General features: G+C 38.8%; 1 protein-coding gene across 6 annotated transcripts in view; it reads right to left on the minus strand.

The window, feature by feature from the left end:
• FNIP1 (folliculin interacting protein 1) overlaps positions 1-16,303 on the minus strand; it is a 93,964-nt gene that overhangs the window by 25,718 nt on the left and 51,943 nt on the right. For 4 of the 6 annotated variants that reach the window (XR_012160222.2, XM_073355618.2, XM_073355619.2 and 1 more), the window contains exons 4-10: positions 7,127-7,227; positions 6,754-6,828; positions 6,098-6,189; positions 3,628-3,711; positions 2,496-2,567; positions 1,470-1,605; positions 749-950 (exon numbers count right to left, since the gene is read on the minus strand). Coding sequence is in view for 5 of the 6 variants with exons in the window: in XM_073355618.2 (XP_073211719.2) it covers positions 749-950; positions 1,470-1,605; positions 2,496-2,567; positions 3,628-3,711; positions 6,098-6,189; positions 6,754-6,828; positions 7,127-7,227 (762 nt within the window). In the remaining variant the exon portion in view is untranslated. Of the gene's footprint in view, positions 1-748; positions 951-1,469; positions 1,606-2,495; positions 2,568-3,627; positions 3,771-6,097; positions 6,190-6,753; positions 6,829-7,126; positions 7,228-16,303 lie in introns of those variants that run through there. The other 2 variants (XM_073355620.2, XM_073355621.2) reach the window with 2 other exon arrangements.

The raw sequence follows: 16,303 nt of genomic DNA on the forward strand, positions 1-16,303 counted from the left end.
CTTGAAAACAATCATTAAACAGATAAACGAACGCCAGACGTGGCAACAGAGGTAAAGAAAATGGAAAACAAAGTCATGTGTTTGGCTTTATCTTTTATGCAACCAGTCAGGCAAATAACATTTTTTTAAACATGATAAATGATGGTACACTGCTAATTTTCATACGCAGGGAGAGTTTTATGTGTTTGCAGCCTCTTTCTCTTCCGCACTTTCAGTGATGAAAGCCAGAAAAGGGTTCAAAGGTTTCATATAGTCACTACTAAAGCATTTCCTAGAAGAGGATTTGAGACGAATTTATATGTAAAACTGTTCATTCTTAGAGAATCTGATAAGATTAGGAATCAGCAAAAAACAAAAATACTAGAGTTATTTAGAGCCCATACAAGCCCACTGAAGGATCCTGAACCTGCAATGCAATCCACTAGAGTAGACTCTTGTATAGCTGAGGAAAGGAGGCAAAGGAGGTCCTAAGCCACCTTTCAACCTTGGTTGATATTAGAGCTGGCTGGGAGCTGAAATTCCAGTGCAAGTTAGAGCAGCCTAAGGACTGTTCTAGCTTCCAGTGATCCTTGCAGAATAATGCAGCATGCTTTGTCCCCACCCCAACAGAGTCCCTATGCTGTTAGTAGGAAGCAGGGTCAAAGATCTGGCCCACTGAGCATAAATCATCTACAGATACATTAGTAAGATGCAAGGGAAAAAAAAATCGAATACAGAAAGTAAACGAAACCCAAGAGACTGTGTTTACCTGTTCTATTGCACTCTTCAGTTTGTTCATGTGACTCTCAAAAAGAGGGAAATGTGAAAAAAAGAAGTCATGAAATTTATTATTTTCATCTTCATCCTTTGAGAGTGAAAATATCACACCAATTGCTATCTTCTTTTTCCTAACAATTCCCGGGCTGGGACCAGAGCTGTCATCTGACAAATTAAAGCTTTCCTCTACGGACCTTGAAGGGGAAAAAGAAAAAGCTTGAGGAATTCATTGCTTTAAATGGCAGTTTGAGTTCTATGTAATTAAATATCAGAACATTTAACTTAAGCTAACTCCTTTTGTGTGCATTTGTTAAATCATCTTCCTTGGTAACATCAGTGTTGTCACTCTATAAAAGCATAACACATTATTGAAAGATGGGCCTTAAATCTCAAAGTCCAAATCTGATATTTCAATTCACACCTATTTTTGCCAATAGTTTGCTATTTTATTAGGATCTCAGGGCTTCTTCTCTTCAGAACTTGAATCCATATTTTTACCTGCAATTTGTTGTCCGTTTTATTCTGTGAAAAAGCAGTAAACACTATGAATAAATAAACCACAAAAAGCACCATAGATCGAATTCTAATTTCACTTACACCTGTATAAATACAACACAGCAAGTAATGGTGTTACACTGGGGTACGCCAGAGCAGAATCAGACTACAGGAATCTGCAAGAGCCTAAGGTAAAACCAGCGTTATCTCCAGCTCACCATCTAGGGAAGACCCCATTCTCCAAGCTTGTGGTCTGACTGCGACGCCAGCGTCTTTGGTAACTGCTGGCACAGCTTCTGGTAAGCGAAGAGCCCGGGGAAGGAAATGGAGTGATGAGCAGGCTGCTAAGAGATGCTGTAAGAATTAGAAAAACCAAGTGAAACACTTCCTACATAGCTAAGGCACACAAAAGAAAAGAATATTTGGGAAATTACGGTAGCAGTTAGAGGGACCCCACTAAATGCATCTGATATAACTCAAACATCTGACTTGTCCTTCCTATCTATACACATATCTTATTTTAAAAATGTCCAGTTTACAGTAAAACCAGCAAAGTATACCAGCACTGATGTGCTGGAACAGACTTTAAACCCTCCAGTGTAGAGGTAATAAACAGCATAGGCACTGTATATATGCAGATACCTTGCACTGTGTCTCCAACCCCACAAGGATGAGAGAGAAAATTCTTCTTCAAAAAGATAAGAAACTTGGTAGTTTCAACCCCTTAACTACTCTCCAAAAGCAGAGGTGGAAACAGACAGGAAGGATGGCCTATGAGATGGAAATCCCCAGTCGTAACAGGCCCAGCGTCCTGAGTTTATTGGGGGAAATTACCCATTCTAAAAGCTGGAGATTATTATTGCCCTCAGTAATAATGGGCCACAATATTTTTGAACACGGAGTTTGTTGTTTGGGGTTTGATTTGAGTTTTGAAATTTCCCGGCTCATTGGGAGTGGATTGTATTCAATTGTACTACTGTGCTCAGAGTATTTCTATGAGGTATTTTTAAGTATATCAAGGTTGCTTAAAGTATATGGATAGGTGCCCTTCTCTAGCATTTGCATAAATATATATAAATGAATACATACATTTCAAAACAGATCATTATAGGAGGGAAAGTCAGATTTCTGGATTCTGGTTTTAGGGTGGTCACCAGGCAACAGAGAAGGTGGCTTAGGCAAGAGGATAGATGGATATCTAATAGCAATCATTCATTAGTGCTCTCTAGTGTGCTGGGTTTTACCAGATCTCGCTATGCCGCTGTCTCTATCCTCATTCTGCTCCCTCCCAGGCATGTCCATAGGGTTGCTGTGAACTGTAAAATAAGGCACACCAATTAGCAAGAGAATATACATTCCTGTCCCTGTTTGTAGTGTTCCAGTTAATTAACAAAACCAAATCATGCTCATCTCATTGCATTAATTTAGATATTTTTCAACACTCTGTGCAAGCCCATCACCAAGAGATGCTGCTAAGCTGAACAAGCCAAAACATTTATTTGAAAAGCTCTTACATATTTTTCTGAAGTCTGCCTCTTTATTTTAAGCACAAAAAGAACCAGACCCACATTCATTCTCTCTCCTACAAAAAGATTTTGGAGTAAAATTCTAATTTATAAAGGGCTTTAGCTGCTTGGCTAATACCCTTTTGGTACAAGACAAAAAGAGTAACTTAGATTTTAGACGTGTATAAACCAGCAACATTGAATAAATGCTTTATATACAAGTCTGGACCATGTAATAAAGAATTCTTCCAAAATATTTTACAATAGCAGTGAGGAAGGAAAAGGATTACTATTAAAACTTTATACAGTGAATTGCTTGTTCAGCTAAGCCTTGAGCAGCATCTGTATTCATAGCCAGTCCTTATGTGTATAGAAGATAAAAAGTGTCTCAATCATAATCTTAAATGTGATATATTTTACAGATCTGTGAAACAAAAGCTACTCAGCCATGGAAGTAAGACCCAGCCACTGAAAACAAGCATTGTTTATTTTAAATGAACCAAAAGAGACTACATATTTTTATAAATTTGGTTAAAACAAGTCCAGATCTAAATTAGCTTGGAAAGCAACTAGTGTCAAATATTGCCTCCTAAAATAAATATGCACCATGCAAATGGGTAAGTGTCTATAAAACAAAACTCATTAAGAGAACAGAACTTTTAAAGCATCTACTGCTCTCGAGGATATGTGCTTAAAATTCCCACAAACGATAAAAAGCTGAAAAGCAGGCATCTCTGCTCACTTTACATTTTCCCCATGCCCTCCAATTTCACAATTGTATTTTTAAAACATCTCTTATTTCCATGGCTACACTACAAATCCACACATCTTTGTTACATCAACTAGACTATCCACACAGCACACTGCAAACCTGCAAAGAAAGAGGCGCTCCGGATCAGGCGGAGCGGACCTTGTTCAGAGAACGCTCGCCTAGGGCTGCAAAGCTGTGAAAGACCTACACGGCAGAACGTAAAATACATATGAAAGAAGGAGGTTAGTAAAGCAGAGCTGAGTCTGTAGGAAAAAAAAAAAAAAAAAAAGTTATAAGCCAACATAAATGCAGACCAACAGATACAGAAGAATACAGCTCTTATGCTCAGCAAGAGTTACAATCCAAGCTGAAGTACCTATGACTAAAACATTGTCTTTCCAATATTATCTTTTTTTAAAAACAGGATCCAATTTTACATTACCGCCCATAAAAGGGACTTTTAAAATGCAAATAATTAATTTAGGCAGGAAGTTAAGAACACCTACTAGCTCGATTCACAGATATTAGATTTAGCCTGATGTAAAACATGTGTTTTAATATCTCCATTGAGTGAGTGGCTAGGGTATTCCACCTTTGAAGATGATGAAAATAAAAAGCATGAATAAATTAAGTTTAATAGAGTGGCGAGAAAAATTACAGGTCACAATCACTGCTCATGAAAATTAAGAGTCAATACATGACATTAGTCATAAGAATGGTGGACAAAAAATAAACAACTTTAAAACCATGGAAAAATTCATTATTGAAAGGTAAGTTACATCAGGGAAATACATTATGCTTGTTCTGCATACATAACAAAATAAAAAACAACACTGACATTTTTAATTAGTTAATTGCCAGCTGCACCAAAAAGCTGAATTTGGGAAGCTATTGTGCACCCAAGGTTTTCTATGTAAATTAATTAAAAAAATTCAGAAGTTTGCACTTTAACTAAAGCTTCCCTCCCTTCTCTTTAAGTGACTTAGTTCTTTATTAAGGAAAAAGATGATAGGGACTAGCTTAAAAAAAAAAAAAAAAAAAAAGCAGGCATGTATGAAAAGAGCAGTGGGTAAACAGTCCCCAACCAAAACACACAAACTTTTTTTATATCATGAGCTGGCAAGAGTCAGTGGGTTAGAAGCATTTTTTTTTTTTTTTAAATTTAGCTATACAAATGCTCCAGTTACAGATTAACTTCTTAGCCCTGTCTTGCCCATTGTTCCTTCTGCCTTGTTTACAGTTCCCACTTCAAACACTGATTAAAGGATTGAAAGTTCCTGCAGTTTCATGGCGGTCTCAGTATTTTTGTTTCTTCTTCTGAAATGCTCTATCATTTGCTAGCTGTGTATCTCTGCGACTCCCAACTGATGTACAGACACCCCCTACAGCAGCATGCTAGAAGAGCTATTTTCCTTCTTTTTGCTGCTGTAGAAGGCCATCATTATGATGCTTTGCTACACCTAAGTCACTGAATCAGAACCGTGACAATGCCCACGTTTTAATTTTCCCCTGTGGATTTTTTTGTGGGGGCCAGGAAGGTGGGGGTTGGCATACTAACCATTCTGCCAGACAAAAGCCACTGTCATACAAATTGCAAAGGAAAGGTGATATTTTCAAACATGCCTGAGTTAGGAACTTCTTTACTTTGGCTCTTAACTCACTTAGGCACTTCTCAAAATCTCACACAAAGCCCAAAAGAAATACGGAGTAATGAGAATGTACGACTTTGACTTTCCACATTTTGTAAATGTGGATGCATTTAATGGACAACTGTCTCAAACCCCTTTACAAGGCTTCCCTTGTAAATGAATTCCTGGCAAGAAAAGTAGCACAAGCCTATTATCACTATTATACCTCAATTAGCTTGCAAATGATGATGCAAGTTTTAAAGAAATGTGTGCCACAACAAGGAGGAAAAAACATCTGTTGATGTTTCTGAACCTATTTAAAGCTGGTTCATTTCTGCAGTTTCAGCTATTTTAAAAGAATGACTTCATTTCTGATCTAGCAAGGCACTCACACGTGTTTAAGGTTAAGCACAAACGTCGTCCCATTGAGATGCATGAGGGCATGGATGGACCCTTGTTCCCAAGAACTGATGCTGTTATTTGGAAGCCAAAACCCCATTTTGGGGTAACAAGACATTCAATTAGCCTCAGAGGTCTGGATGCTAGAGCAGAAGAGTGTGTATGTCCACTGATAATCTCGGAAGCTGATCACTTAAAGTTTTAAAATTAACTTTTTCCAGCCAATTTTATTCTAACTATAATAGAACTGGCTTGAAAATTAAACTAACTAATTAAGGGAAAGTGGTGCTTACTAAGCAGGGCTGTATTTGTGTTTCCTGATATAGGCTGTATTTAAACCTCTAACCAAGATGGAAAAAAAGCTCTGTGTCCAATTACCAAGACCTAAGCTGTATGGCTTACTCTCCCCAAATCTATGCAAGGTTTCTTTCTATAAAATCCTTTGCTACTGTTTCAGTGGGTTTTATTAGCAGCATAATATGGAATTTTTCACAACAGACTGAAAATCTAGTGCTTATTCAATTAACAAAGGTACCAAGAAAGAAATTAAGCTTTTAAATTACCTATGTTTCCAAGGAGTCCATTCATAATTGTACTATGGTCTGGCTTTAATGTATTACTGTCCTGATTAATGAACTCAAGACTGTCCTGCAACCTAAAAAAAAAAAACAACCAAAAACCCAACAAAATCAGTAATTCACATTTTGGTACAGTGCTGTCTGATTTCATCAATAGCCTGAATGGAACAGACTAGCAACTAGTGCAGGGTTTCACTAAAGTTGTGGAAACCCCCCTACCACCTAATAGTGTTCACAAAGCCAGGCCAGCTGTACAGTTAGCTCATGCAAACTGAGCAGCAAGTAGCTGAAAGAAAGACCCACTCTGTAACACCTCACTCCCCAAAGGTATTATTGAGTGCCTTCAACTCTCATTGATTTCAGTAGGAATCAAAAGCACTCAGCCCCTTGCAGGATCAGTCTCCAATTGCCAAAATGCCAGCACCTGCTCTGAAGGAACACTCCATCCCTTTGCTTAAAGCAAGGTGAGGTGGAGATGACCACAAGCAAACAGTGGAGAGGCAAGCCACAGGAAACAATACAAAGTTCCTTGTGATGTAGAAAAAAGAATTTTGAGGCTCCTGACATGATCAGAATTCTCTTCCAAGTAGTGCTTAGGTTCAGCTACTCAGACTCAATGATATTATTTCTAATGTACTCACGTGTTTAGACTTCCATAGATGCTACTTCCAGTTCGAGCTGTAAAAACCTTGCTAAGCATGAGCTGAGGAGGGGAGCTATGAGACAAAGAAGGAAGAGGTCAGTACAGAACTATTGTCCCAAAACTTCCTTTTTTCTCCATTCATATTCCTTCAGATTTTAATGGCTTAAACATATAGCATGACAATTAGCCTAGCATTATTATAGGTCTAAAGCATTAACAGGATAAATACTATTTGTACCTGAACTTAGAAACTGCCTCTGCTCTGAATTGGAAACATTCACTGGAATAACAATTTTACCCCAATATAGAATCTTGTGAAAAGGACATCAGTAAAAAAAAAAAAAAGCAACAAAAAACAGAATGAGTCTCACCGGATTTGGTGAATTTTCAACGTAGAACCTTTGTAGCTCATGGCCACAGAGCCAAACATCATCTCTCCGAGCATATTGGCATCAGAGGAGCATCGAGAACCCTGCAGAACAAATCAGTTAATTATTTTGTTATGCACTTGAGCATTTCAAAAGCACGTTTTCAGTTAAGGCAACACAGAAACAAGGAAAAATATTTAAAAATGCTTTGCTCTGATGGATGCAAATATCAGGTACATTAGCAACACAACACGCTATAAGCCCCTTAAAAGCACAGTATAGTTTGCTGAGATAAGTTCTACTCCAAGAAGCAATCTTAAGGTTGGTTTGTGGACTGAACCAATCAGTACAATTACCAGAACAAACCTATCTCTATGGGAGGTGCAGTGCATTTCAGTACTGGCTGCTGGCAGTTGTTACTGAACACACAGCGGAGTCATAAAGGGTGGAGAGGAGTGGGATATATTCTTAGGAACTGATAAGGGATCAGTCCCCAGTTTCAAGGCGTAGATTAAGGCATAGAGTTCATACAAACCTGCCTGTGGCTGTAGAAATGCAACTTGTTTATAAAAACTGTGACAAAGTTCCTGCTCTACCTTAGTGGGTCTTGTGCTTATTGCTTGCCTTGGAGCTTCACAGCAGCCCTCAGCTTAGCCGTTTTTCTGAACCCACAGTCCAGGTCGATTCCTCCTGTGTCTGACCAGGAGTTGGGAGATTTGGGGGGAACCCGGGCCCGCCCTCTACTCCGGGTTCTAGCCCAGGGCCCTGTGGTATGCAGCTGTCTACAGTGCCTCCTGGAACAGCTGTGTGACAGCTACAAGTCCCTGGGCTACTTCCCCATAGCCTCCTCCCAACACCTTCTTTATCCTCACCACAGGACCTTCCTCCTGGTGTCTGATGATGCTTGTACTCCTCAGTCCTCCAACAGTCTGCGTTCTCACTTTCAGCTCCTAGTGCCTCTTGCTCCCAGCTCCTCACACACACCACAAACTGAAGTGAGCTCCTTTTAAACCCAGATACCCTGATTAGCCTGCCTTAATTGATTCTAGCAGCTTCTTGATTAGAACACCTGCAGCCAATCAGCCTGTCTGTCTTAATTGTCTCCAGAAGGTTCCTGATTGTTCTGGAACCTTACCTGTTACCTTACCCAGGGAAAAGGGATCTACTTAGCCTGGGGCTAATATATCTGCCTTCTGTTACTCTCCTGTAGCCATCTACATCTGACCCTGTCACAAAACATACAACTCTAACAGACTGCTATACAACCTGTCTTCCCAATTAAGATTTCTCCTGTTTGCAATATCGATAATTATAAAGAAATAATAAAGAAAAGGAGAAGACTTAAGTATTCTGTATAGTATTACATAGAGCAGTACAGAAAGCACTTCTAGAGGTGACCAAGCGATGCAAAAAGGGATTTGTAATTATGCTCTGAAATAAAATATTGATGAATTTGATTCACGGCTATTTGTACAATCCTATGAGTTGTTGTTCATGAGTATTCAGAAAGTCACTCTGGTATTTGTGAAACAGTTCACAAATACCAAAAGTCTCACAAATTTTAGTATCAATCATTTTCCTTCTGAATCTTTTTACCAGCAGTAAGTTATTTGTCATTCATTATTCTGCTCTTTAAAAAGTTTCAACTATCCAGACAAGAAACAGAAAAAAAATATCAGGTGACTTAAAGTGACCACTGAATAATGAATAGCAAATTGCTGAACAAAAACAGTTCACAGTCAGCTGACATGTGGTCACAAACTATTCCTTCCCCAGGTTCTCCCTTTTTCCACTGCAAACAAAAACTAGGTCTTCACTTTTAAGGTCATTCATGGATTAGCCCCACCCTATCCATAATCTTTTATGTACAATCAAGCCTTTAACCCGCTACCCTTGCCTTGCCTATGTTGCCAGCCTTTATCACCCATCAGTCCAATCGGCCCTCAAACACCTTAGTGCTTTTGCCCAGGCCCACCCTTTATGCACTGGAAGGAGTGCCCAGTAAAAATCCAAACAGACACTATATTGTCCTCCTTCAAAGCTCTCCTTAAATCTCGCTCTGCCATTTACCAGACATTTGACAAAGTCTACACAGTGGTGCTGTGTCTGCTGCTTATTACACTAACAATAATTGTGTCACTGTTACCTTGTGTTCCTCCCACATCTGTTGTGTCCACCTGTTGCCTCTTGTCTTATATTTAGGTTGTAAGCTCTCAGTTCCTCCACTGATTTCTGTCACTCATTAGTTGTGGTACTTTTTCCCAGGGGATACCATGCACTGAATAAGATCACCCTTTTTCATAATGCCACAAGAATACAAGAATTCCAGTCTTGTAGCACTTATTCTTTCACCCATATTTTGTTACAGAGTTTTATTAGCTGCTCAGTCAGAATTTTGCCTCCTGCTTTCAGTACATCTGCTTGAATTCTGTGAACATCAGGCGTTTCCCTTGTTTGAGGCCTTTGATGGCTGCTTTAATTTCATTGTGTGTTATTGGGACCTCTTCTATTTCCAACTTAGCACTGACATTTCTCTCAAACCTGGGCATGATTGTTGACTCTGGACAGTGTAATCTGAAATGGAAATGTTCTTTCCAGGCTTGTTCTTCATGCATTTTCAATATCTGTCCATGAGAATCATTGATCATCACCTGTGATGATCTAGTCTTTCAAAGAGGTCTTTCACTATTCTATACAGCTGCTTGAAATCTTCTCTCTTGTGCTGCTGCTTCTGCCTCTGCAGCCTTCTTCTGAACCCAGACATTTCTATCTTGCCTGAATTTCTTCTCTATTTCTTTGTCTTTTTCTCTGCATCTTGCATCTGCTCTAAAAGTTCTGCCTGTTTCTTGCACTATTCCTTTTTTACCTTCAGAGTTTTCTGTTTGTCAGTCGCTGCCCATGTTCCAGATGTAACAATCTATGCACCTTACTTTTGCCCTCTTCGGAGGCCCACTACTTCCTCTGCTGTCTCGACTACCATCTTCTTCCAGGCTGACCATCTGTCTTCCAGACTTCCATCAGTCTGGTTCTGTAAAATACTGGAAGGTTGCTAAATGCAATCTGGAATCTTATCTGCATTTCTCTGTCCTGGATCTTCTGTATTGCTATAACCTTCTTTTTGTCCATCTTTGTGAACTTTTTGAGTTTAATTTGTAATGTGGCCTCTCAGAGATAACGATCTGCGCCCTGATCTCTGCTGACTCTGACATCCCTCAAAGAAGATGCTCACCTCTCAAATATACACACATGACCTATCTTTATGATGTTTGAGCCACAGAGATTAAGGAGCCATTCATCATTATAAGTCTGGATGCCTTCTGCTGCTGTGCCCAGGACACCTTCCCAGCCAATCGAGTTGTTGCCAATTTGTGCATTGAAGTCACCTATCATCAAACTGATGTCTTGATTAGGCATGTCATCCAATACTTGCTGCACCTGCTTGTAGAATGTATTCTTTTCACTTTTGCCTAATGCATTTGTTGGTCATATACTTGGGCTACATTTACACTACAGAGCTTACAGCTGTCACACTGCTAGTACAGATGCTCTAAGGTGATGGGAGAGAGCTCTCCCGTCGACTTAATTAATCCACCCCCAACAAGCGGCAGTAGCTATGTCAGCGGGAGAAGCTGACATGTAGCCCACGAAAACTTATGCTCTAATCAATTGGTTAGTCTCTAAGGTGCCACAAGTACTCCTTGTTTTTTTGCGGATACAGAGTAACACGGCTGCTACTCTGAAACCTGTCATAATTCCTACACCTCTTTCACGGGTTCCTCCTCCTCAGCGCAAGATTGTAGCATCATCTTGGCACTCCCTGTGCCCACCTCATCTCACTGACACCAAGTATGTTCAGATGGTACTTTTTCATTTCTCATATAACTTGTGCCAACTTTTCCGTCCTACACATAGTAAATGCATTCAGTGTGCCTACTCCTGTTACAGATTTGGTTGTCAGGATTCAGTGTATCCAGTTCCCAGCTTCCTTCTGGCCTTCACCGAGATCTGTCATACTTGGGTTTTGAGCTCTGTGTGCACCTACAAGTAATGGCTTAATGGAACTGCTTCTGTTGCAGTACGGTTAACTTTGCCACTCTTAGCAACGGTGCCAGTCCCATGCTTGGATAAAAGAGTAGGGTTCTGCAGCTGGATTTGCAACCCACTCAGGTAAAACCTTACTGCCACACAAACTGTTCAGTTAATTATTATTAATTCTGTTTATTATGTTGCACCAAAGGGCCAACCAAGAATGGAGTCCTATTTGTGCATTGTACAAACACATAGTACTAGACTTCCCTTCGTTATCTTCCTTGTCCCAAAGAGCTTATACCCTAATAATAAATAATAACAATCATGTACAGTGCTTAGCACAATGAAGCCTTAATTGAGACTATTTGACTCTACTGCAATATAAAATGATTTTTATTATTTACAACAGTAAGACCACTTATGAATAATTATTATACTTGTAGAAATTTGTACATTTCTGAAGGATTTTCAAAGAGAAAATAGGGCTAAATTAGTAACAAATAATTTGACTAGCTCTGATTTGCTGCATTCCATCTCCTTTTAAATCTTTATTTGGCAACTTCTGCATTAAAATACCAGAGTTCAGAATTTCACACGTATTTAACATCTGGTTAAGAAAGATTTAAATCACTTGGCACCAGCTAAATGTGTTGCTATAAAGGATAATGTACACTTTCATGATTAAGCAGCAGGCAATGGCATTCACTAACATTAATTTAAACAGGTTCTCAGCCAGTAGAGTGTTTATCTGGGTTAATTTTAAGTTCAGCCCCATCAGGAAGGAAGATGAGAGGAGGGGATTTTGTGTGTGTGTGTGTGTCTTTTACAGAAATTATTTCCTCAAAATTACTTTAAGTAAATATAATTTCATATCACATACAAATCTCAACACTTCACTAATATCAGACAGGCCTACACCATAGTAATACCAGATATAATGCCTGCCAATGCATGGGGGGAAACTTAGACTGAATTATAGAATATAATAAAGAAACCATGGACTACCATAAGGAGAAAGTGCAATAGCAAAACAGTATACAAGTACTTTTTGAAAAACAAGTACTTATTGGCAAATCTTTTTTAGCTGAAGATGAAGACTGAATATACAAAGAAGTTGTTGCAGTGTGGTATGAGTAGGGATGCTTACTGATCTTTGCATTTTAGAGAAATCAAGGGATGCTAATTCTTCTTTCCCAAATAATCCAAGTATAAAAGTGAAGGCTCACAAAGTTTGTTTGATTGCTTCCTTTGGGCCTGATCCAAGGTTCATTGAAGTTCATATGAGGTCTTTCCATTGACTTCAAGAGTCTTTGGATCAGGCTCACAATGTACAGTAAGAACCTCAGAGTTACGAAAACCAGAGTTACGAACTGACCAGTCAACCACACACCTCATTTGGAACCGGACATTCAGAGTTACAAACATTTCAGAGTTATGAACAACCTTTTGCCGAGGTGTTTGTTAACTCTGAGGTTCTGCTGTATATATAATGTTTAGGAGTTTGAGCAATGGTTTTTTTCTAGGTTCCAGCAGAGGGGTGTTCAGAGGACAAATATGGTGTCCCCACTATGGCACATAACGAGGAATTAAGATTTTAAAATTAAGTAGGAATTCTAAAAGGGGAACTGAAAGGGTTTTTCTATAAATTAAAATAGATTTGTAAATTTCGAAAAAAAGAAGAGTGTTTAAAAGTCCAATTAATAATTCATTGTTGTTTTCAAAACACATTATTTTTAATTCATTGATCCAAACAGAAGTCTGGCCACAATCCATCTCTGTGGGTGTAATATCATGTGTATAAAGACACAGACATCAGGTCATGGGTCCCAAACCAAAAAGCATCCCTACAGAAGTCAACGGGGCTGAAACAAATGCCTGAAGTTAAGAACGAGCTTCAGTGCTTTCCTGAATGAGGGCCTTAGGGCCTAAACTTTTCTTTTATTTGATCATCAGAGCGAGAAGAGCTATGTGTTTACTGCTGATCGTTCTATGGAGATCATGGATTTTGGACAGGCTAGACCAATGGCTTCTTGACAAGTTAAGGATTGACTCATAATCACCTGTGCATAATAATTTGTATTTGACACTCTTCTGTCTATTGTTATTGTGCTGATGGTCTCCTTCAGTACAAGGAAAGAGCACATGATGCCATGAGTAATCATGCATTTCCTGTTACTTGACTGGTGAGAGTTTGCCATTAGCGATACTGATTGAGCACAAAGGAGGAATGTCATGTAACATCATATGCTAGATAAAGTACTGCACACAGCAAGCAAAAATCTTCAGACTAAAATTAAAAAGTTACCTAGGCTGATCAACTGAAGATGTTTTTGCAGCTGACAGAAACTCATGCCACTCTTTCCTCTCATCTATGTGCTGTCTTTCCAATCGTATGCATAAGTAAGCAGGGTCACTTTTTTACTCATGTTCTCTTTTGCTGGCAGTTCCTCTGCCCATTAACCTTCCAGAATTTAGCACTGACTCCCCACTAGCTGTGCCTGACCCTGACTAAATTAAATGCCACAAGGACCCCCAGAGCTCAGACACTTCAGAGCTGCTGCATTTGGGCACTAGGCAAAACAACAACAAGCCACATCCTTTGACTTTGTCAACTCCAGATGGCGGAGCAAAGAATTTAGAACAACATTTGCAAATGTGGGTGCTTAAAATTAGATACTTAAGTGTGCTGATATTCACAGAGTACTAAGCATGGGTTTGTGTACCCTCTGGGAAAAGTTAGACTAATTATTTAGGTGACTAAATATGGGTTTAGGTAACAACTAAGTTTGGCCTAAATCTAAATGACTTTCCCAATGTCACAGAGTGAGCTAGTGGCAGAATCAGAAATAGAATCCAGGCCTCCAGATCCCCACCAGAAATAATGAATATGTAAAGAAGGCCACTGGATTCTTCTACTTACCCTACCCATTGAAATAAGAACAAGGAGATACTATGAAACTCAAAGACAACTCATTTAAAACATAACACTTTCCATTACTTAGCTCTTTGAATCTTCAAAGCAGTTTGCAAAAAGGATCCATTACTAAGGTCAGAATACCTAACTTTTGCAACTCACTATCACTCCAGGAGCACAAAAAAGATGGGGCATGAATAAAAATAGCAACTACGAGTATAAAAATGAGGATATAATTACAAGAACTATTAATCTTCATGTGTCACGGCAAAAAACTGATCGCTACCAGGATCATGGATAAATTCCCATTCTATCATATTGCCTAACTGGCCAGGTGCATTGTAGGTAGTCTAGGAAAGATTAGATTTTAATCAATAAATATCACCCAAGAGCCTAAAAAATGTGAGTGTGGCTCTAAAAAAGTCCTTTTTTACAAAGTACTTGTGTACATGGAACACTGAATAATGATCAGTACAAACTATTAGGCCCAATTATGATCATTTTTATCTATGGATATAAATTGCGGGAGTTTTGAATAAGTATAAGGCATTTGAGGATTGTTTGGTTTTAATTTTCTGCCTGTGAAAATTTAAGTCTATAAAAACTGAGGGGAAAATACTTAGACAAAAATGTATTCTTATTATTATCATCATCATCAAAAATCATGAAAAGTGAAAAGCCGCTCATTTCAAACCTAATTACAGGGTTTTGTCTTTCCCCTGCAAGATCTGGAAAAGGCACTGCCAAAGACAAAGATACTCATGAGATACCCTGCTTTGGGGTTTGGCCTTCATATGTGCCTAATGAGGTACCTGGCATTACCACAGATGTCTACATTTATTGTGAGAACCTTGCTGCTGTTCAACCACCTGGGCGTCCAAGTTCTAGAAAACAGAGGACACCAAAGACCAAAGTGAAGTGCAATCAGCCAAGAAAAGGGGTTAAAAATTAAAAACTCATATGAGTAATAACTGAAGAGCATATGGCAAAAGGGCACGACTCTAGGGAATGATGACTTGGAAACAAACCAGTACCCTTGGTCAAATTTATGAGCGCACATAAAAACAGATCATAAATAAATTGCAAGTGTTCGTTATGACACATTAGCATATTAGAGTCAGTAATATTTGCATGATTTGGAAATCACATTTCTGTCCGGTAAATTTATATCATTTTCTAGGTCTATTTACGGCACATATTGCACAAAATAACCTTCTACACATATAAACAGAATTGCAACACAGTTGTAAAACCCAGGTCTCATGATCAAACAAACCTTCAGCCTGGATGAGAAAAAAAATACTCAAGTAAGATCCTGCAAACACTACCAGGTACAGTACATTCTACTATGGGAAGTCATCGGCAAGTAACCATTAGCAATATCAGACCTTATTTAGAAGCATCTGAATGTATTCTAGAGACATTTGTGAGTGCTTTAGATGGAGCATAATCAGAATACCACACAGCACCATATTTCATCTTCTAAATCACCTACATCACAGTCACATACATTTAAATAAAACTATCATAAAAAGTGCTATTAGCATTATGTTATTGGGACTTCCACTTCGCAACTGCAAAGGCTGCACATACTACATATATATAGACACCTTTATTCTCCAGTGCTAATCAGTGTTTGTACACAGCCTGCCCAATGGAGAAGAGAAATAAGTAGCTGTAGGTCGAGACATTGGTGAGCATAATGTTCTCCTGGTTACACAGGACACTGTGGGGGTTATGTTGTGCCAGAGGAAGCACACCAAGAGAAATGGAACAGCTCTTCCTTTCAAAACCACACAAAATACCCTTCCAAGAAGGGCGAAAGGGCAAATAGGACTTCAGTCACTTTATTGAAACTATGGCAAAGAGCTGTATGTGAAAGAAAAGACAAAGGGAATACATTTCTGGTCAAATATAGCAACAGCTAATGTGATGACAGATAAAAATCAATGCAGAAAGTTCATTCATTTACATCACTGGCGGGTTAAGACATCAGTAGTACTGTACCTCAAAATAAGTTGTGTAAGGGGCAGCTTCTCTCAAACATGTAATTAATTCATTACAAAGAGTATAAAGGCTCAGTTCTATTTTAGGATGGCTTAATATAAAATGCTTGTGATCCCATGAAAGCTGAGATGACAGAAATATATCCGTGTCAGATGACTCCGGCTAGTCTTGTAACCAAAACCTCCACACTTTTGTAAAATTTAACTCAAGTTATATAGCACTGTTACATA

The sequence above is a fragment of the Lepidochelys kempii genome, chromosome 8, assembly GCF_965140285.1.
Source record: "Lepidochelys kempii isolate rLepKem1 chromosome 8, rLepKem1.hap1, whole genome shotgun sequence".
NCBI classification, from domain to species: domain Eukaryota; kingdom Metazoa; phylum Chordata; order Testudines; family Cheloniidae; genus Lepidochelys; species Lepidochelys kempii.